The 23682-nt window shown below is 42.1% G+C and overlaps 1 protein-coding gene across 1 annotated transcript; it reads left to right on the forward strand.

Annotated features, from left to right (window-relative positions):
* Window positions 1-386: 386 nt before the first annotated feature.
* NOBOX (NOBOX oogenesis homeobox) lies at window positions 387-17579 on the forward strand (the record flags this gene model as incomplete). The annotated part of the gene is given in 10 exon segments (XM_080609896.1): window positions 387-432; window positions 3120-3809; window positions 4224-4330; window positions 4853-4941; window positions 5306-5439; window positions 12759-13029; window positions 13573-13828; window positions 15757-16141; window positions 16849-16880; window positions 16883-17579. Coding segments are annotated over 10 exon segments (2055 nt in total). The 3' UTR covers window positions 16928-17579.
* Between the last annotated feature and the right edge of the window lie 6103 nt (window positions 17580-23682).

The raw sequence follows: 23682 nt of genomic DNA on the forward strand, positions 1-23682 counted from the left end.
CTAAGGTGTGCTATTAGCGACGTTTAAGCCCGCTCCTCACGGCAGCTCACGGTGTTTCAGGTGCCCTCAGACGTGCCAGAAGCCCTTCTGTACTCTATATGCGAGGACCAGGTTCCTCCCTCCTCGCTGACCGGCTCCGGCCCCCCTCAGCCGCGCTGCGAATGAAGGCGGGCAGGCGCCATCCAGCACGGCGGCCTGCGGGGGATGGCTCCTCCCGGCCGCAGGTAGGCTCCCAGGCAGCCTTGGCCCCGCTCTCCCGCCAGGGTCGCTGGCGGCCCAGGTGGCCTTGATGAGCCGACCAGGGCCAGCGGCCGCAGCCCGCGCATTGGTCGCGGCTGGGCGGGACATTAACCGGGGTAGGTCGGACGTGCCTCCGCCGAGCCGGCATGGACGGGGTGGGCGCGGACGAGGAGCGGGCGCCCGAAGGGTTGGGTAAGAGCTGAGCCATGGGGCCGGGACGCCGGGTCTCATTAATGACAGGGGGGAGGCACCCGGCAATGAGCATAATGAGCAGCCCCGGTGAAGGATAATGACTGTCGCCTCGTTCAGGCTGTTATCTATGCGGAGGTTAGCAGCCATGAGCCGGGGCTTCGCCTCATCGCCTCAGGCAGGCGGCCCATGGTGTCTTGGCGGGAAGGCGCTGTTTAGCCCGGGGTGCCTTGAGGTGTGGATTGAGGCAATGGCTGCGTGGTCCTGGTGTCCCATGGCTTGTAAAGGCGCCTGAGGAGCCGGTGTGAGGATTGGGTGGTCATCCCTTCATATCCCTTTGTACCATGCAGGGGTTCATGCTGCCTCTGGATTTCCATGCTGCTGGCACTCACCACCTTCACCACTGTCCAGTTTTTCTCCCTCTTGTCTGAGCTTGTGTGAGTGGACCTGTGAAGCTGATGTTTCTCCTTTGTGTGTGTATGTGTGTTCAGGTTGCTTTTATGCTCCAGAAAAAACTTTAAAATCTTGCTGTTGCTGTGCCAAATGGCTTTCTTGCTCCAAGAAACATCTAAAGAGGTGGCAGTGAGAAGAAAAAGAGGACTTTGCTTTCTGTCCGTGCACCTTCAGCAGCTCAGGCATTCCAGACCCTGTGATGTTCCCAGTCAGTTAAAATCCCTTCTATGTATGGATGTGTTTATCAAAAAGTAGAACAAAGTAGGATGTTTGGTCTGGTCTCTTGTCATATGAGTGATGGAAGAAAGGAACGGTTTGGTAACTCCCTATTTGTTACCATGCAGGCCTATCTTCAGACTGTATTTTCATCTCAGTATTGTTTTTTGGCAATCCCAAGATGTTGTCAAGCCTTTGCTATATGCTTTAGAAATAGAGAGAGCAATTTACTTTCTCTCGGAGGAATATTCCTGTAGATGACACAAAACTCCAAGTGTTAATCTCTTTCTCTGCTGCAGATACAAAGTATATACACAAGACTTTGAAATGTATTTTCTGATGTAAGCACACACTGGTGTTTGCATAAAAAGAAGTAAAAAGCCTTCTCAAATCAAAGCACTAAGCTGAAAATGCTGTTCCTGATTTGAGACGGGGTGAGCTGAATGGATGACTGGTGAAAATTTTCCCTTTTTCACATAATGAGATGAGCTCAGAAGCAGTGAGGAGGATGGTAGAAAAATGAATTATGTAGAGCATAGCCAGCTTCTGCCTCACTCAGTTCTTGACCTTCCCCATCAGGATATTTCATCTCATTTAACAGCAGTGGAAACTGTTGCTACTTAACGTGATCAAATTATTACAGTTGCATAGTTTCCTGCTTCTGTCTCTTTCCCCTGCAACTAATTCGGTTCTCTTAATCCTATAAAAAGCAAATTAGAAGGTCTTCGAAGCAGCCTGGCGTCCCCTTGTACTTCCATAAAGATTGTCCCATCTGACTGGTGGTGTGGGGTTCCTTCTTGATAAACAATTATTTCAGAAAGAAACACTAAGGCAGAAAGCAAGTCCTTTATTTTGGCATATATGTATCAAAAGCAGGACAGAGTGAAATGAAATTATTTAAGATACTTTTCTCCCCCAATTAAACAACCGCATTTCTCTGTAGGCACATACAACTCAACTGCTGCCACCAGCCCGCTCAAGCTTTCCTCTTTCCAGAGACAGATACATGGTTTTGGTTTTATTATTCTACTTTCTATTCTTAAGCAATAGTAATTTGTCTTTTTTTAAATTTATTTTTAAGTAGCAGAAATCACAGACTCGCACATTCTAATACAATCAGCAGGTTTTCTTTTGGAAACATACATCCCAGCTGGGAAAGTACAATGCTTCTTTATTATTCTGTTACCTATTTTAATTATTCCTCTTGCAATGTTCTTTCTGACCTGTCTTATACTGTCCAGGCTTTCTTATTTTAATGTAGTTTGTGCTTTTTGTTAAACTTGGTCAGACTTTTTCACCTACTTTTGTCCTCAGCCAGCCTTATAGACTTGTCTGTTATTCTTAAGTTATGCCTGAAGCTGCAGAAAACTAAGTTAAGGCAGTTATGTGAAGTTTCTACAGTTTTGGGGTGTTTTGCTTGGTCAACTTGAGCATGATAGAAACAAAAACCTCTATAAATCAAAAAGTGATGTAATTTGTCAAATAATCACTGTTCATACAGTAGACCATAATTTTGCTTGTATTTTTATTTTGCTCATTTTAATAAGATGACACTTAGTGTCCTGGTAAGTCATTGAATCATTTTCTGTTCCTTATTCCAAAGACCTTTGTTATCCCCAGTGTTGTTTTTCCACTACTGTCGTTATAATACACAACCTTTCATTTATTCTCTGAGCCTGGAATTAATTCTTCCTGTAGTTTAGAGTTGGTTGATTTTGTAGGCATATTCATTCTCAAAATGAGGCTTTTCTTGTCTTAGATGTTTGAATAGCTCCATATTGACCAGATCCTATTCTTTGCTGTTGCTTTCCTAGCAGCATTTGTATGGTGACAGTCTTTATCCTGAACTCTAGTTCTTTCCACTGTTGGGTTTTATTGTGTAGTGTTTCCCTTCTCCCATAACTGGCACCTCCTAACCCAACACACTCTTTTTTCTCATGCCATCCAGGTGTAGCACATCTGGCTTAGACAATATGTGTGTGTGGGGTTGTGGGGTGTTGTTTTTAATTTTTCCCCTGTAGAGTGCAAGGACAAGAAGGAGGATGCATCATTGAATACTGAGCACTTTGTGGTACATGCTGATGCTGCTGGTGGGCATGGTACAGGGAGCAGTATGCTATCTGTGTTCCAAAGCACAGCTATAAAGGAAGTTGAGGATAACTTGGGAACAGAAGATAGAATCAGCCTTATAAAGGAGGTGGAGGAAAATGGAAGATACTGCACCCTGCAGGCAACTGGGTCAGCTTCCCAAGACTCAGTGACCCTTGATGGCCAGCTTGACCTTGCCTCAGTATGTGGGAGGCTGTCAAATTTCTTCAGTGACACAAAGGCTGTGCCTCCACTTTCTGTGGTTGAATTTGCACAGGAGCCCACAGCACAGTCAGGGTCCCAAGAGCAGTGTCAGAGCTATTGCTCTGATGGGACTGAAAAGGAGGTGAAGAAGAAAAGTAAAAGCAGAAGTGGGATGTGCTCCAATAAAGCACCTGGTGGAATCCCTGGAGACCTCTGCAGACAGGATGCGTGTGGCCCAGCTACTCACCGATCATCCAAATGTACTTCAGGCAGCGTTGCAGCTCAGCAATCCTACAACATGTCTTCAGTTCTAGAATGTGGAAGTAGCCATGATGAGACCAAGGGAAAGAAAAAATTATTTGAGAATCCAGTAATTCTGCCACCAGTCAGGAAGAAGTTACGCACCTTCTATAACGCAGGTAGATACTGGGGAACCCACTTGCAGTGACACTTGTAGTGTCAGTGGCGCTGATGTTTCCTTCACCATACTGAAGGCACAGCATGGGGGTGCTGAACTGCTCTAAATGGTATTGCAATGCATTCTACACTTAAGATGTATGAAGACTTCTTCAAATAAAGGTTTCTGAGTACCTGATGCTTGAAGCATCACTAGCAATGCTCTTTTAGGGTAGAAGATTTTTATTTTTGTGGTTTACTTGGAAAAAAAACCCCAAACCAAACAAACTAAAAAATCTCTTACATTGTTGAAGTATTTTAGGTATAGTAAAAAATGTTCTGTTTTGTTTTTTCCTGTCTTGTTTCTTTCTGTTCATTTGTTTTCTTATCACGTACTCCCGATTTCTCTCTCTCTCTGAACAATGTACCGTATCTAGAGCAGTTAAAAGAGTTGGAGAAGATGTTCCATGAAGACCACTACCCCGACAATGAGAAGAGGAAGGAGATTGCAGCTGTGGTTGGTGTAACACCACAGCGTATCATGGTAACATCTGTGTGGGTAACAGTGATGACAGTGCGTGGGTTCTGTGCAGAAAATTGATGGGAGAGGGACTGGGGTAGGGAGGAAGAGCTTGAACAGGAAGCAAAGAGGAGCTCATGAGTAGCAGGATAGAGACTGCACTTGCCACTGGTGACAAGAGAAGGAAAAGACCTCACACGGATGGATACTGCACAACCAACTGCCCCATTCAGAACGGCAGTGGAGGCTGCGGTTGTGTACTCCATCTCCTCCCATTTCCTAAGATGAGACACATGGTAGGTAAAAGAGGCTAAGGAGGTTGGAGTTAATACCTTGAAGATCATGAGCAACAAAGGAAACTGGTGTTCAGGAAGTATTGTTCTGCTGTTATTCTTCTCTTTTATTTGCAATGAATCTTGCAGGTTCTTGCAGGAAGAAAGGTTTCTTACCAGGTTATGTGTGGAGGCAGTCATTGTTGCCTCCTTGCCTGTGTCCCAATGTGTAGATGGTTTCCTCTTTGAATGCGTCCTTTCTTGCATTTATCAGGTCTGGTTTCAGAATCGCAGGGCAAAGTGGCGGAAATCAGAGAAGTTGAGTGTGAAAAGCAACAAAAAGCATCCAACATCCTCAGCACCGTAAGTCCCCCTTGGGTCAGATGGTTATGGCTGAGGGACTTAACTCTGTTTTCTCATTTCTCCACAATAGATACCTAATGAACTAAGTATTTTCCCTTGCCATTTCCCCTTCACTTTTAAGCTATGGAGAACTGACCATTCAGTTAGACCTCAGTAGCATGTTGGATTTATGGGCAAATTGTAGTGGACCCTCTTAAAAGCACTTTTGATTAACCTGGAGCACTGTTTTTGAATAAAATTCTTTAAATGGCTGTGGCTCTAGGATCTGCCCATCGTAGGATAGTTAGAAGAGATTACTTTATTGTAATGTCTTGTCTTGTCTTGTCCTTTGGTCCATGCTTATACACTTTATGTATACCTCCAGTCCACCTGTTCTGCCCATGCCTCCATTGCCTGACATTGCTCATGACCAATCTGCTGTGCTGGACGTTGACACTACAGGTGGGAACTACTCCAGCTTGCTCAGTGGATATCCTGCACCACTTGCCGGCTCCTCAGGTGAGACCCCATATCATCACAGGCATTTTGTGGAGCTGCAGCATTAGCTGGCGGTGCTGATAGGTTCTCAAACACTTTAGGAACAGTCATCTGAGATCCCTATGTTGTCAGTCTAAAAAGTGACACCAGGTTTAACAGCTCTCTGCTGAGTATCGGTTATGTACCAAGTTTGCAGTCTTGTTCATGTTCTAGCACAAACCATTAAGGAATATGAATATGACTTCATAAGCATACATGGCTGGGGCATTCTTCCATAAAAGTTGTTTGACACTAGTACTGCTTCTCTGAATTATGATGAAAGTATTATTCTGGTTATTATGTCCCTCATGGCAGATACACACATCCCATGTTCTGGATTAGTCTATAACATCCTGACTTGAATCTGTAGTCAAGTGAGCTGTTTGAGGAACATGCACTGTATAAAATATAAACTGTTGGGGTTGCAGAGCCTCCCTCAGGTGCTCCAAAGGAAGTTCCTTGACTTCTCCAGCCAGTGCAGTTTTTGTGCAAGACCTTGAGGGAGTGAGACTAGTTGAGTGCTTAAGCATACAGCTTAATTGCTGGTGCAGTGTTGTTGAAAGTCAGTGGGGTGTGCTATTTGACCGTTTTTCTACCTGAGCTTTATTTAGACTTTAAAGATACATGGCAACCAAAGGGAGAGGATTAGTTCAATTGTGTATTCGTGCATGGAGTAGCAGAGCATTCGTTAGAGTCAGGAATGTTCCCTAGAGCATTTCCTATATATGTTTATGTTTCCAAGTTGGCACAACTTGAAAATATTTCCAAAGTGATGAGGACTTCACCACTTCCTTGGGGACAGATATCCCAATCAGTAAATGAGCTGACATCCGGTACTGTTGTACATATTTTCCTGCTTCCCAGTGTAATTAATTCTTCTGAATTTCATGGCATCATTTCTCCCCACTCATTATATTCTAAATATACAGTGTTACCAGTATTAAGGGCAATTCTATGCACGTCATTGTCTAATAATGACTCAAAGACTTTAATGTATTTTTAATAGTGCTGATACCTTAAAAGTATTTGGACACAGTAGAAATCAACTATAAGATTGTACCAATAATCTTAGGATAGCAATAAATAGATACGTATGCTAAAAGTACTTAATTGAGATATTTCCTTGATACCATCATTTAGGACTTGTTTAAATTTGCTTGTCATAGTCACACGGCAAGGACTACTTTAGTCAATCTTATGAGCTGTTTAACCAATATGACTGTAATTCAGTTAGTTCCAGTTTCTCTTTCTTTGTGTAGCAGAATAAATATGGGCAAAATATTTGAATAATTCACTGCTTTCCAGAATGATGAAGTGGTGCAGTCTGTTGAGTCCTGTATTTAATTAGATAAAGACAAAGATTTTGCAAAGTAATTAATTTAAAGGAAACAAACCAAATATCCTCATCTTTCTGCTCTTGTATTCAGAACTTTCCTGCTTCCTAAAGTACATCTGCAGACATACTATTTAGTCAAGAGAGAATATGCTGGAGAGATTCAGGGATGTAATCTTGTCATCTGTCTGTATGGAGAAATTTCTTTCTGGGGAATCTGCACAGTGGGATGCAATTCTCTGTGTGGAAAACACCAACAATCTTTCTGATACAAAAGAAATGTCCTGTGAATTCTTTGTGCAATGTGTAAGGAAGAAAAAGGGCAAGTGAGTGTCCCTAAGAGTGGACTGGGTATGTGAGAAAATAAGCAACAAAGATTGCGGTTTTTTTTACTCCTTGAATCCTTTGAACTTCCAGCTGACTGACATCTATTGCATTTGTGTATGCATCTAGCATTTATGAAACACGTTTCCTTTGCTCATCTGAAACCCCTATATCTTCAGTGTAATGGATCTGTGAAGATGAGAATGCACTTCATTCTGCTACATTTATATGAAGGAACAAGCTTCCCCATGTTCTCTTGAAATCATGCTGGGCAAGGAGTAATGAAATCTAGTTGTGCCATCTAAAGCTGGTAAATACTTTCCAGATACAGATCTGTGTGGAAAAAAAAAAAAAAAGAGTACCTTTTCTAAATCACTTTTCAGAGAAGAGGCATGCTTTGCTGCATGGTGAGGTTTGGTGATTGGTTTTTAACCTCCTTGCCTGAAGGAAGAGAGGAATATGCTGCGTGGATGAGACACACACACTTTGTTTATGAAACCCACCCTGCCCTCCAAATGTGCACCCAGAAGGTGGAAGTCTTAAAAATTACGTTCTTACAAGTCATGGAAGAATTGGTGCCTAGGCAGAGTACAGACCTAAGTTAGTGCTCCCTCTGAGGGAAAAGACTGTTACTAGGTGTAGAGACTCCTCATGGAAGAGAAATCTGCATGGTATAGTTGCTTGAAAAGCTTCAGATGCAATTTTGCCTTACTAGAAGCATAATAACACAGCTGTGGGGAATGGAACTCACTTTTTTTGTTATCTAGCATTGCACAAGCAGACCTTTCTCTTTAAGAATGAAAGCTGAAACTGAAATGGAAAAAAGAAGAAAGACAATCCGACTTCTTAATTCATTCAGCCTCCTTGTTCAGAAAAGGCTTGACAATAAATACAGCCATCTAGGGTCCACCTGCTTTCTGTATTAGAAGATCTCAGAAAATGAAGGAAATAAAACTTGATAGGATAAAATCCAAAGTAACAGAGGCAAAATAAAAGAGGGAACAAATGAATTAAGTCATCAACTTACAAGGCGAAAAACAATTGCTTGGTAGAAGTGACCCTTGTGGAAACAGCTCATGGTGGGTTTCAGCAAAATAATTTATGACCTGTGCATAATGGTGCAGTTATACCTGGAGACTGTGGCCTAATGGCATGGCTATTCAGGTGCTTTCCTTGGTAGCCATGTGTTTAACCACTTTCAGCAGGACAAGGAAATGACTTGCATGCATGAGAACAGTATGATCTGTTACCTGATACCTTTGGAGAGTGTTCAGTCCTGCCTTTTCCATTGTTTTCCCTTGCTCTAGACAGTAGTTCTGACTGTCTGATGTGGGGTCTCTTTTATGTCCCACTCTTCCGTAGAGTTCTCCAAACAAGCTGATTAAAAATGTTGTATTTGAGATGTATTTTACCTTGCTGGCAGTTATGGCTTCTGGTTTTGGTATTAGCCACACTACTTGCCCTAAGAGCCTTTTGTGCTTCAAAAATTCCATCTTGACCTTATTCTGATCTGTGGAATTTTTTTTTTTGCTGCTTTTGCTAGACAGATAGCTTGCTTCATATTAATGTAGGGGTTTTTGACACTGGCAGTTATTTGAAATTTTTCTTATTTTTCTGAGATTTCTTATGGATATATAAATGTGTGTGTGTGTGTGTGTGTGTGTGTGTGAGAAAGAGAGAGAGTCATTGACTTAAAACATTGGCTTATGTTTCTTTAGAGTTAACTTTAGAAATTAAAAATACTTTCTATGCCCCTGGTCTGTGGGAGGAGATTTTTCTGCCCCACTGATGCTTTTGCAAGAACTACTTTGTTTCATATGGCTATTTCAAGGGCCCACAGATAACATCAGGAGCCCAGCCTGTGCTGGTAGCTCTGATGCAAATAGCAAGATGATTATTCAGTGGCAGAGATGGGATTGTAATCTACGTCTTGGGAGCAGTTGGATGAAGTTGGATATTGTCTATCAAAGAATGGTAAATAAATGACAAGCTCTAATGGCTTCACTTAGAGGATTCTGGCTTTTGAACAAGTTACTTTAAAGCTGATGATGTGTAGCAGCCATAGCAAGAAAGAGTCATACCTTTCAAACAAGTGGTAGGTTCCAGAAGAGGATCAGAGTAACATGCTTCTCAAAGCAATGCAGTTAGAGCCTGAAGTTGATTTACTAATCTTCAATCCATTAAATTAAGAACACTCTTGCTTCTGTTTGCTTAATATTTTGCCTACTTTCAAAATGTCATTTACAGAGAAATGCATTTTCTTGTGTTTTCAAGAAGAGGACGTATTGATGAAAAGCTTTGTGATGGCCCTTAATGTTCCTGTAAATGCTGCAATTACACTGGCATGTTTCATTAAAAGAAACTGGATTTGATAGTGTATGATGTAGAGACTCACAGTAATAGAGCCTTTTGCTGTACTTTTGATTTGACGCTTGACAGAGCAGCCATAGCAAGTAGACCATCTGAGATTAGTTAGACAGGTTGTTCAGCCTTTAGTCAATGTCAGCTGCATTGTGCCCAGTACTGGGCTTGTTAAACAGTTAAAGTCATGGTCTCTAGCCTCTCAAACTGCATAGTTAACTGCCAGAATCATTGCAGGCTTCTCATGCCAAAGCCTTTTGGAGTCAGCATAAGTGCTTCACTAAGAAAGGCATGTATGGCTGATGTCAAGAGGAAGGTCTCCAGTGCAGCGAGGTGTTACTCAGGTAACAACTGTTGTGCACATGATCTGTTTGTTAACAACAGTGAAAGGAGCCTTCTCACAGCTGAAATCATCCCGTTGTAAGTTCATGGGCACCTTTCTGGAATAGGCCTTAAGTCTCTTTCAAGACTGGTGAAGAACTTTAATCACATTCATCCTGACAGAAATATACACATCCAGTTTTGTTAATTTAAGGCTCTGTCCCATTCATTAGAAGCTATTTGCATTTCTTTAATGGGTCTTCTAACTGCCAGGATGTTGAGGAAGCAGCTATATAGGGTGAACATGTCTGTGTAGCCAAAGACTTCAAGTACCAATTCTTATGTTAAGACAAGTGTAGCACCAGGACTGGTTCAGAGATTTGAAGCTGCAAATTACTATGTTGCTCTTAAGAAATTCCCGAGGTTATCTTATGGACTGAAAATTCAGAAATAATGGAAGAGATAAACAAAGATCCTACTGTTACATTGTCATGTTCACTGGAAAGCCTCTGAGGTTATTGTATTTCTCTACATCAATGTCAGGAAGAGTAATAGAATTGTAAAATGTAAGTATTATCTCAAGCCAGTGATCAGAATTCATCACTGAACAAGATCTGTAAATATAGATTTAGCAGATATTACTTCTCTGGGAATTATTTATTCCTACTGCATTTGTGACTTTATTCAGAAGATACAAATTTTGTGTCTGTCTTTGAAAGGGCAGAGAAGTAGGGGCAACTTTAGAAAAGGCTGAACCAGCTCTTTGGAGGCCAAGTGTGCTGTCTTCACCATCTTTTTGCCTGTGTGTCCTGTTGCCATGATCCACAAAGATTATCTGTGCTAAGTGTTGAAAATGTTTCAAACCCAGAACTTAATTCTTACTAGGTGTAAAAGTGGGTTTAGAAGCAACTTCCTTATCTCTGGTGTTAATACTGCTTGTATTCATCCTGAGCAAGACCAAGGCCTTCTGCAGAAGAGCTAATCACACTGTCATTATTGAAGTTTTATCTGGATATAGAATCATAGAATAGTTAGGGTTGGAAAGGACCTCAAGATCATCTAGTTCCAACCCCCCTGCCATGGGCAGGGACACCTCACACTAAACCATGCCATCCAAGGCCTCATCCAACCTGGCCTTGAACACCGCCAAGGATGGAGCATTCACAACCTCCCTGGGCAGCCCATTAGACTTTTTCTGGTAAGTTGTCCCTCACATGGCTTCTGCTTCATAATGTTTGTGTGAACTCCTACATTCTGTGACAAAATAGTTAGGAGAACCAGTGCAAATGGAGGTTTAAAAAAAAATCAGAAGAGATCTTCAGCTTCATTTCTGGCTAAGCCATTTTGACTTTTGAGGAAATAAAATGTTGTCTTGACAAGTGCTTTGTTTGTATGGGGAATAGATTTGTGCTCTGTCAAAACCCAGGAATGTGACAGGTACATTGTAAATGCTGCCTGACATAAAGAAGTCGTATGTTCAAATAGAAAACGTAAACCATGCCTGGGCATGTGAATGCTTTAGAGATGCCACCCCAGATCTCGCTCTAGTTTTCTAAGTGAACCTATTCATGTTTTCATTGAAGTGAAAACTCCCTCTCTCCATAGTTGCAGAGAGCTGAAAAAAAAAATGATGTGTGAAGGTGCAATAGGATAGGCAAAATTGCACAGCACACTGGCAAATCTGAGAACTGATGCTGCAAGATGTTGAAGTGGCATCTACTTGTCAGTTCTCTGGGCATGCATTCCAAAATTATCTGAAAGTTGCTCTGCTTGCTGTGACAGCTTTATGTTTAGGTTTTATGTTTAAGGCCTTTGATTCACATCTGGTGGATTGTATTTGATGTTACTCTGTATGGCTGCAAGGGTGAAGTACAGCTGTAAACTACCCATGCTACTAGCTTTCCCTGCATACTTTAGAGTGTGTGGGAGTAGACCAACTTTACCTGAACAGTCAGTGATACTTCCTCATACATACCTCCCTCATCTTTGTGCTGGTTCAGCCTAGCTAGACTTCACAGAATGGTTTAGATTGGAAGGGACCTTAAAGATCATCTAGTTCCAACACCCCTGCCATGGACTTGAAAAACCATTTCAAATTGTGTCATGCACACTTGATCGTTAACACTTCTCAAGAGGGAAATCACTTGCCATTTGGCACAATAAACCAGAATCTTGTTCGCCATGTGCAAGCTTCTTGAACTTCCGTGTATATATGTTACTCTGGATCACCAGCATATATGATTTTGACCTTTTCATTTCCTATATTGTCCTCTTTTCACAGAGGCTGTTCTGTTCCTCTCTCCCTTTTCAGCAGTGACCAAGGAGACAGGTTACCAAACAACATTCTAGCAACCAAATGGTGTTGGTTTTCTTTTCCACCTCACAGCTTCCTTTTCCCAAGGCCCTTCAGCTGACGTATCTGCTTTTTTATTTTTATTTGTTTTTCTAATTATTTTTTTTGGCATGACTCATCAGAGGCTAAACCAGGAGTGAAAATTTGGTTAAAAGATGGCCCAGACAGTGGATCTCTACAGGCACATTTTTGTTTCTTTCAAACAAACAGTTACATTTTTCAAAAGAGTAATCTGGGCAGCACACTCTTCCCAGAGGACAGCAGAGATGGAAGATGGCTGGGGGATTGTTCCTGGCTTTTTTCCAGGAAGTACTCTGCTTCATTTGGCTGCCTTGAGAGCAGAATAAATCTAGTATGGAGAGACTGAAATCATGAAGGTAATTTTATTTAACCAATAAACATCATCCTCTGTTCCAGAGATCTTGCTACTACACCCTTTTGCTTCCCAGCAGCAATGCTGGTGCTTGTTTACTTTTATTCCCATCTGTTAACCTCCAGTCTTTCACTGGCATCTTGTTTTTCTGTTCTGCCACTTTTGTCATTCCCTCTGCTTGCTCCTTTTAATTTTCAGAATGACAGCATAGCATGACAGTCTCTTTTTATTTGCAGTATCGTCAGTGGTAGGAATGGCGACATCCTGTGAAGCAGTTCAGACAAAGGCATTGCCACAGCTCAGCTTCAGTTTCAGCAGAATGGAGTGCTTCCCTAGTCTTCCCAGCCCTCCACCCATCCGCAGGGCCAGCCTGCCCCTCAATTTGTCCGTCAACTTGCACAATCACATCGTTCCCTTGGTGCTCGACACTCCCAACAGTGAATGCTGCTTTCCCTGTCAGCAAAATGGCTCAAGGGAGGCCTTCACATACAGCATCCAGAATCAAGGGTAGGAACAAATGAGATTAAAAAAGTGAACCCTGGGAGAAACATTGGGAAGGTGAAGGTGGGACTTGGGACAAGGAAATAAGTGGGAGCATAAGTTTAAAGTCAGACATGGGAATGAAAATATCCTTTAAATGGAATATGAAAAAAAATATATAATCTGTGTGGTAGGACAGGTCACCTGCTGTTGAAAAAGTGATACCTTTAATAAGAGTGTTTTCAGAACTGCATGCCTGTCAAGTGAAAGTATGGTTCAGAAGCACAGTGAAAAGGAATCCTTGAGTGCAGACATTTTAAGCATTAGAGTGTGCTTTGGAGAGTGGGAAGAACTGCAGGAAAGGTAATCCCCACTAATGCAACTGTTCAAGAATCTTGCTGTGAAAGCCCTTGGCTCAAGTGGTTTCTGTTGCCCTTCTCCCTCCTGGCATTTGAGAGGAAGGGCTGGAGTCATGTCAGCTGTCAGGGGGAAGATGCAATTGTTTACAGGTTGCTGTAGCTGTTGACCCTACTTGAATCTCTGAATTGGCTCTCTCCTTGCTCTTTGCAGCTTGAATTCACCAGTTCCCTTCAATTATCCTGAGGAGCTGCAGTCAGCAGGCAACCTAGAGGACACATACTGTCCATACAGCAGCCAGGATGGAATTTACCAGCTGTCCCAATATCCCCAGCAGCATCAGCTCTCCCAGTTCCACCATCTGCCAGCTCACTTGACCAGCAATGATCTCTCTGGTGTCCACCTCAGTCCTACAACACCCACTGAGTCCCATACAGCTTTCCTTGCCATACCTGGTAACAGTGGAGTTGTAACCCATGGAGCACCAGGAACCACACAAGCATACCTACAAAGCCACGTGGGGGAACAGCTCTTGTTACAGCAGCCAAGTGGAAACTTAGGTAAATTCTGAAATCTTCTGGCATCCTGCTCCTCTGGAGTAACTAAACAGTGCACTGAAACATTCAGGATGACCAGAGGTTTTACTGATGACTGTGACAGAAAGAAGGAATGTGCATATACATGCACAAATATATCTATATTATCTATATATAATATTTTATTTATTTTCTAGTATGTTATTTTTAAAAGTGCTGAGTGACCCATTAATTTGATTCAAAAGTTACTACATAGGCTGCATGTCAGAGAGAGCGTTACCATGTGAGTATCTTGGGTATTGCAATAGTTCTGTCTGGAATGGAAAGCTAACTTTTATTTTTCAGGAGTGTACTGTTGTGCAGACTGACATGCCTTCAGTGTATGTGGGTGGGGGTCAAGGGTGTAAAGTGAGAAACGTGCCACAGCAAATGGAATAGGTGTAGACAGCAAAAAAAACAGGCTTCCAACTGCTGGACTTGTGAAGACACCATTTTGAAAGAATGTTGTGTATGTAAAGGTAGTGCAAAAGGGGAGAGTTAGATGGGATAACAGTATGGATACAGCTTCTTTCTTTTTCTTCCTCTGACATGAATTTGCAATACCACTTAGATTAAAGCATTTCAGGAAATTTGGTAAAAAAGCAACTAGGTAAAAATGGCATTGTCAGTCTCCTTGTTTTATGTCAGGGATTTGTATTTTTGAAGTTGTTCAAGTTGAGATACAACCAAAAGGTGAACTATTGCAGTTTATGGTTTGGACTATCAGGTTTGTTAAATTAAGCTTACAGTCCAAAAAAAAAAATCTCTCTTATCATATAAAAGAGCAAAGAGTTTTCAGACCACAGAGCTACTCCTGTTTTTCCACCGTTTTGTGGACCTTGCTGGGGAGAGAAGTCTGACTCACAGGCTGGTGGTGCAAGCTGGCTCATGTTCACACTGTTCTTGTCTAGCACTTTGCAGAACAGGTTGGCAGCACCCATGCTATCTAGCACAGAAAGGGTTCTCCTTTCTGCTTGTAAGGGATAATAATTATTTTCTGTGGTGTTTCAGTTTGAAGTGCCAGAAGTAATGGGGTGGGCTGTGTCCCAGTGCACCATGTTAATATTTGTATAGTGTGATGCCAGAAGTGGCTTGCATGCCTTAAGGCATGTTCTGTGAGCATAAAGGGATATGTAAAGGTGCAAACCTTGTTAGGACAGGTAAAGCTGGGGGATTGTTGAAGGAACAGAGACAGAGATGATGTTCCCTTATGCTATACTTATGTCCAGAGCACAATTAGCAGTGCCTGGCTCTTCTGTTCAAGGAAGGGATCCTCTGACTGTTATACAGTGTCAACACCCAGGGCCTGGAGTTTCAGAAGTTAAATGGGGAGGGAACCAATCTGTAAATATAGACACACGCCTAATATTTCCTCAGCATGTAAGCAAGTGAACAGTTCAGCTGGATTATACATATTCATTACAAACCATTCCTGCTTCCTGGATGGCAGCTTTTATATGTGAAAGTGAAGATTAAGCATCCAGCTTATGCTTTGCAGAGCTAACTTGGAAGATAGGAGTGGAGGAAAAACAATTGGGATGTGTGTTGCTAATATTATTACATGCGCTCAGGATATATGCTGAAGTGACATAGTTGGGTTGGTTTTTTGGTTTTGGTTTTGTTGTTTGTTTTTTTTTTAGATTATAACAACACTATGAGCTTCCAAAGCTTTTCCTTCTAACAACCATGTTTTGGATAAATACACTGCAATGTATACAACAAAGTTTACCTTCATGTGTGTAATGTCTGCAAAACCATATTTGCATTGAATGTGCTCTCTTAAGCCCAACGTACATACATATTTTTATATACATGATTTTAGTCCTCCTTTCCTTATCTGTCCTTTGTTGCTTTTTCCTCAGCAGGCATCCCTGCCTATCCACCTGTCCCCTGGAATGATTTCTACATGCAGGGAGCTCCATTCTCAAATCAGTTGTGCTCACGAGTGCCATTTTCTAGCACAGCAGGAGGAAAGTACTTCACTGAGCAGACTTCCTATGCTCAGGCACCTTGCCTACCCTCCTCCTCCAGTTTTCAAGTGCCCAATGGAACAACACTGGGATCCATGCCACATGCAGAAAAACAAAAGGGAGGGACACCACCAGACCAGAGTTCATATCAGAATCACCAACAAGAGCCAGAGATGACATCTCTTCCTGAAAGAGAGGAAGTAGAGAGTAGCAGCAAGAAAGAAGAGACTGTTGTTGGTAACTAAAAGGCCAGCTGATTCTGTTTTGTTTTTTTTTTTTTTTTTTGAGAAGGAGGGGATAAAGAAAGTGTTCTAAGACAGCAGTAGCTCCTCTGAATACAGGATTGAAACTATGGCATGAATGGGAATGGAAATTTTTCTTGGGTTGCTGTCCAAGACATATCCTATTATCCTATATCTAGTTCTTACATTCATCTACTTTTAGAATCAGGGACTTATGGGTCAGTAATATAGACTCATAGAATCACAGAATGGTTAGGGTTGGAAAGGACCTTAAGATCATCTAGTTCCAACCCCCCTGCCATGGGCAGGGATGCCTCACGCTAGACCATGTCACCCAAGGCTCTGTCCAACCTATATAGATGGCAAAGTTTTGTCCTCTGTCAGATATTATCTGTTGTGAGCTGAATGATTATACAGGGCCATTTATTTCTAAGATTTCCATAGGCATAGACATCTCTCTTCAAGGCAGAACTTCTGAGTAAGAAGAGAGGAAGGGGAAAGGAAAACTTTGTGTTTGGATTGCCATTTGCAGACTTTTATTTTGGAAACAGAATTACCTTACTCTGGATTAACTGAAAGGTGTCATATGACTTAAATATTCTTTCTTTGTCTAACTTTGAAATACAAAAATTTGTCCAAGCTTAAGGTATTCTGTGTCACGTGAAATCACATTTCTTATGCATCTGCTTGTTTTTTCTTCAGAAATTAAGAAGAAACTAATGACTGATGCTGCACTCTGAGGGGGGAAAAAAAAAGGAAGAGGAAATGTTGCCATTTTTAAAACTCTGCAAAATATGAGACTGAAAACAAGAGACAAGAAAAATATTTTCAACAGAAGCAATATTTTGTTTCTTTCCTGGTGTTTTTTTTTTTTTTTTTTTTTTTTTTTTTTTCTTGTTGCCATGATTATTTTCTTGCTGAGGAAAGCAGCAGGGAAATTTCAGCCAATAAAGGCTTCTGGCCTGTGTTTTTTTGCAAACCTCTTGACTTTTATTCTTAATGAATGAATTCTAATCTTGAGGAGCACACAGACAAGAAAAAGCTGATACAGGCACCACAGCCCCATGAGTAGGTGGAAATTCCAGATCATGCAAGAGTCAGAAGGTATGACTGGTATCCTGGAATACACGGGAAGACAGCCCCAGAAGAATAAGACATTTGCAAAACAGGGAGAGGAGCTCCAGCAACTACACCTAATCTTAGGGACTCCAAACAGTGAAAGAAGTATCATTGGAAGTCTAGCACTGGTTTGGTGTTTACTAGCCTTGAATTACTTTTCTTTAAAAATATTTAATATAAAACTATAACAATAAATGGCAGCAAAACTGGGATTATAAATGCTGGCAGTGCAACCAGATCCTTCTCAGTCATGAATTGATTTAGCATCCCATTTGAATTGTACATGGGTTTGAATGTCTGAGGATTGTGTTAAATTTTTGTTATGAATTAGTTGATAGCTGAAGTATTTGGTGGGTACTGCTTTCTTAAGTTACTTGGTCATCATCTGTGGAACTAACCCAACTGGTTATTGCTGAGGTGGCTTAGTTACCTCAAAAGGGGTTAAGCTCTCTACTGTCTTTGAGTTAAGTGGGTATGCCTTGCATTTATATCTGCATCCTGTTGGATGTTTTGCAGTTTAATCTGATGGGATATTTTATAACTGTGGCTTTTTTTCTTGCATTCCTCGAATCTTACTGTGAGAATATCACACTGCAGTGTCAGCAGGAGTAGTGCAGTAGAGCAAGTAATCTTGGCTTGATAGTCCCAGCTTTTGCTTTACCTGAGGCTGTCATCCTGGGAAACGGGTATGTCTCTGAAATCAGTCATCATCAGCAGTAGCCAAGGACTCAAGTGAAGAGATTGTTTACTCTGGTACATAAACATATGGCTGCAGTCTGCAGGAACTGTGATTCCCAAATGAACTTTAACCACCCAAATGCGTGGGATATATGAGTAGCTATAACAGTATGTCAGGCTTTCACTGTGTCCTTGTGAGGAAAGACCATTGTGTTGTAGGAAGCTGGGGGTGCGTTTCCTTTGATAATTTGTGCTTAACCCAGCATCTTTCTGCTGTCTTTTGGAGGCAGGCAAGGACTGAATAGTTTTCCTGCACTAAGCTTCCCTTCCTCCTGCACCTTCCAGCAGGGCTGAGAAGGCCAGGTCCTGTGGGGATAGCCCCAAGTCCTCAGCATCACCAGTGCCCTACACTGCTGCTTAGCTTTGGAGCTCTCTCCTGATATTTGTAAGACCAGAGGTTAAGACATAGTAACTTACAGTGATTTAATTCCCAAGTAACAGGTGGGATAATTTGGGAGTGTGAAGTTTTCCAAGCTCTTACTTAAAGAAAGAAAAATGTTTTGTTTTCCTCGTACTATGTGCTGAAGAAAATTTTCGTAATTTGGAGCAAATTTTATACAGTCCTTTCTTTACTGAAAAGAATAGCATTTGATTGGTGACTTCTCAACACCTTGCTTGGACTGAGAAGACAGTCCTTGTTTATTGTCAATAAAAAATAGTGATGTTTTGCCACAGAAACTGACTTTGTTTCCGTAAGTGATAATTTTATTTTAAGAAAGCAAGTGCCATCTTCTCTACTACCATAAATTAGAATCAGACTTACAGGATTTCTTAAATGAAGTAGTATATCAAAAAAGTTTATGGTTGTTTACTAATGGCAGTATTAGGAAACTGGCAGATACGTGCATCTTCATCTGTGTACTGGAAGGTGTGCACAGAGCTGGGTCCCACCATCATTACAGCCGTGGGAGAGTAACACTGAAGGGACTAGAAGAGGTTGGGACGCCTTCATGGCTTTTCTTTTTCCCAGTGTAATGCCTTAAACCACCCAATGTGCCACCATGGCTTTCTAATACCTTTCCACATAAACAGTTGTGGGAGTCACCATAATGACTAGGTTAGGTGGTCTATAAGGCTAGACCACCTAGATGGTTAGATGGTCTTGTTTTGCGTTTGGCTTGGGAGTTGTGACCCACACTGTGAAGTTCTTTAAGGCTTCCCAAACCCTATGGACTGCAGCTGGCAGGCTTTGTCAGCAAGAATAGCTCCATTAGAGCATGCTTCTGCCAGCTCCTTTTTGAGAGCAGTTCCCACTGAGGGCTGTTGTTAATTAAGTGAAAACTTTGTATGGCAGGGGGTTAGAACTGGATGATCTTTGAGTTCCCTTCCAACCCAAACCATTCTGTGATTCTATGATTTTTATATTTACAGTGATCTGGGTGCCCCTTTTGTACCTTGTGAAATTAAGCTTTACCAGGTCTTTTATTTCAGTTTCTCCGTAGTGTATTCATAGTGTCTGGCAGGAGCTGAATGCTGCTGGTCCTCTCCTTTTTCTTTCTCCCATGTCTTGTAAAACCCTGTCTGACAATGGCTGAAGACTAAGTAGCATAGTGAAGGACAGATTTATTTCATGAATATACAGATTTGTGTAGAGATTCTGGAATTTCCATTTCCTAGACCAGAAGTTTATTCTTGTCTGTAACAAGCTGAGGATCACTGCGGAATGTGCATTAGTTCACACTTGTTTCACTCACTCACAGCTGAGCAGCCTAAACCAATATTTCCAAGAGGTGTGAATAGGAGTTTGCATTGCAATTACAAGTGCACTCTGAAAACTGCAAGTGGTGCTGACGGCAGAATTCCTAATAGCTCAGGCAGGCTATGAATTTTGCCTGGATCCAAACCCAATTCTTCCAATAGATGAAGAAGGAAAAACCAACAACAGAATGCCAGCTTGTCCACCCCTTCCCAACCCTCCTCTTAAAGAAAAAAACTAATTTGGGGTGGTTTTTGAGAAACTGTAAGAAATATGCCTTTTGGCTGTTGTCTGGTGGCAGAACCATGTAGCTGGCTTTCTTATTCTGCCCATGACATTGCCATGTCATTTGGACATTCAGGATCACTAAGGGCTATGGGACACAATCTTGGGAAGTTTGGAGATTGAATGAGCACAGGCACATTTTTGAAATTGAAAATCTTTTGTGTTCAAGCTTTTGCATAAAATGTAGGCTTCTCTGGGAACAGTTTGAGTGGAATGGTCTGACTGGTTTCCATGCTTGTACCTTAAATTTGCCATGTTCAGTCAGCTTTAAGTTTTGAACTGAGATTTCTTTCCCACCACTGTTAACAGCTGAAGGGTGAGTACCTGAGAGTACACAGAGGGCTGGATTAATCCTTTCTGTGGGTCCACTGAGTTTGCTGGAGCTAAAGCAAGGTTAATCTACTCCAAAGGTATGCAGATTGCTTTTTTCTCCTGGTGCTGACACTGGCAGAGTCAGTGGCAGCCCTTGACATGTGCCAGGTCTCCCACCACGGTGAAGAGGCTTGCACAGTTGTGTTAGCCTTTCTATTACACCTGCAATACACAGTGCACTAGTACCTTGGAATCATATCACTCCTTAGTCTCCTTGTGAAATTTAATTTTAGTGGAATTGCGTACATGTTGCACAGACACCTTGGGTTGAGGCCCCTGTGTGCTTCTATTAGCTATTTCCTTTGCAGCTGAAGTCTCAGGAAGCCTCACTTCCTTAGGGTGGCAGGATCAAAATTCAAAATGCCATGGCTTTCTGACTGTAGCATCTCCTCTTTCAAAGTGAAGAACTGTTTTGTCTCTCTATTGTAATTTTAATTGGAAGTACCAAGCCATGGAGTCAGGATTTTGAAGGGAGTCAGACTTGGTGCAAATGGATATGGCTCTGTGTGTGTAATTGAGTACTGCTGTGGCTTTTCCTAATTAACAAAGAGGTTTACAAGGTGGAAAGCCAAATCGTAGATGCATGTATTTGTTTCAGACTAACTCAGTACCATTGTTTTAAGACTGGAAACAAAACTGAGGATATTGTTGCAAGCACGTTTCCACGGAAGAAAAGCCACTGTAAGGTTTTGTCCGGTTACCAAAGCACAGCTGTTCAGCTGAGCAGTACACACACATACATGTTCATATGCATATCTGTACTCTGTATGGTATATTTTAACATAATTAAAATTGTTATTTTAAAAAAGTCATTTAAATTGTTATTTAAAATTGTTATTAAAATTTTAACATAATAATTAATTTGTTAACCTTCATAGAATCATAGACTGATTTGGGTTGGAAAGGACCTTAAGACCATCTAGTTCCAACCCCCCTGCCATGGGCAGGGACACCTCACACTAGAGCATGTTGCCTAAGGCTCTGTACAACCTGGCCTTGAGCACTGCCAGGGATGGAGCATTCACCACTTCCATCGGCAACCTGTTCCAGTGCCTCACCACCTTCACAGGTAAGAACTTCTTCCTTATATCTAACCTGACCTTCCCCTGTTTAAGTTTAAACCTATTACCTTTTGTCCTACCACTGCAGTCCCTGACGAAGAGTCCCTCTCCGGCATTGTTCAGATACTGGAAGGCTGCTGTGAGGTCTCCATGCAGCTTCTCTTCTCCAGGCTGAACAGCCACAACTTTCTTAGCCTGTCTTCTTATCTTCTGCTACTTCTAAATAGCTGATGTATAAATCGGTAAATTTGTTATATTAACCTTCTTCTGTCTGCCTTAACCAGCAAGGAGACATTATTTTCTACAAACAAATCCTGTTTTATGTGGTGAAAAAATATAAAATCTCATTAACAAACTCTTTGGTTTTAGTCAAAAAGAGAAATATTTTCTTACAGGCTTTTTAGTTTCTCTAAAACTACCAACATTTAGAAAGTATCAACATTTATTCAGTATAGCAGTTGAAATTCCCAAGGTATTTTTTGCATTGCATATTATAAAGATTGCTACAAATAGCATGAGAAAACAATCTATTTCTGAATGGTAAATGATGATTTTTTTTTTTCTCAGTAGCTGTACTAAGCACAAGAACAATAATTTAAAACCCCCAAAAGCACAAACCCAAATCTATTATCTGACTGACAGTGCCATCCATCTTCATAGCTAAATGCTGATGAGCATGGAAACACCTGTGAAACCTCATTTGGTGTAATGATAATCATACCTTCAGAACTAATAACAAAGCTACCCGGTGAGGCTGCACAGCATAAGTCATCGATTCCAACACTGGGGGACTCCAGGACACATCACTCAGTCTTCTTGTACGTCTCATGTGCCCACATTGGAGTGATCCCATCAGACAAGGGTTGGTGAATCTTAAGCCAACAGCTTCACAGAGACCAGGGTTCTGACAGCAGCCTGCTAAAGAAATGAACTGTGGAAAAGTGCTTGATTTTATGGCAAGGTAACTGCAAATAGCCAGGAGCTTAAAGGCTCCAGTTATACAGGCATATAAGCCATCCTCCTGGGATACTTCCTGTGCCCTTGTGCTCACTGTATGTTTTTACAGCACCTAAAACAAGGGGGTGAAATTCCTCCCTTGGTTTCTTTTCAGGAATTATGAGCTAAGTGTGAAAACAGAGAAAGAGCTGCAGCCTGTTTTACCTGCAAAGTACCTCTGAAGTCCACCTCTTCCTCTGGTCCTGGGGCAGAGAGGGAGCCCAGCTCTTCCAGCATTTCTTGCTCCAACAGATGGGCTAAGGAACAAGCACCCACATAGTTTGTGGGAAGGGGAACCATTTTTTCTGTAGGAAGGTGATTCCATCCTTGTCTTTCTCCCTTACTTTTAACAGGGAGATCACACAGCTGCTTCTCCTCAGCCCAGTTGCTTGGAGAAGCTGGGTGGGGCTTTTTGTATGAAGTCCCACCTGGAGGTTTAGGCAAAGGCTGGGCACTCCCTATTTGTGCCCAGGCTCTTCCTTGTGCCACATGCAGCTCCAGGTGTTGTAAATCAAAACATTGTGATCAGTGATGACTGGCCAGAGCCTCTTGTTTTGAACTCCTGTAAGCACTGACGAGTGCAGAAATTGTGCTGGGAGATGGTCAGAGAAAAAAAGACAGCATCAAGGGGAGACAATAAAAAGAAAGAGGGGAAGAAACAGATGTGAGAATGCATGATGTGATTGTGTTCAAGCAGTGGTGGGAATGCTGAGGCCACAAACAGCTCTGGCTCATTACAGATGTGTTTGTGTCCACGCAATCTTGCTGATGCTGATGCTGCTGCCTGGCATCTCCTCCAGCCATGCCCCTGCATTTTTCATTCCATGAGTGACCTGGGGGCTTCAGGCTACCTGGTGGTCCTGCAGCAGTCTGTGCTGGCAGAAAGGTGAGGTGAACCTAGGAGGCTGCCAGCCATCTTTTTAAATCTCTCCTTTGTATTTTCATGCTGGGATCAGCATGCTGTGATATTACACACCCACCCTCTGAGCTCATCTTTGCATCTCGCTGAGGAGCACTTCATCTGACTGAGACCATGTTGATGCCACAGGAGCCCTTCTGGTAAGCCAACAGCCTCTGGGCACCTACTTAATTTGAGCCTTTTTCGGGGAAGAATGAGCCAAAATAAAGGTTACTTGAAGACTGCTATTGAGAGGAGGAACCCCCCAGCATCCAGGCTCTGTGCTCCAGTGTTGGGGTGGTGGGCTGGCTGGAGCTCATCCCTGGGGAGCTGGTGAGGTTGCCACAAGGAGCTGCATCCCAGCATCCACA

This window comes from Psittacula echo (assembly GCF_963264785.1).
Source record: "Psittacula echo genome assembly, chromosome: 1".
Classification (NCBI taxonomy): domain Eukaryota; kingdom Metazoa; phylum Chordata; class Aves; order Psittaciformes; family Psittacidae; genus Psittacula; species Psittacula echo.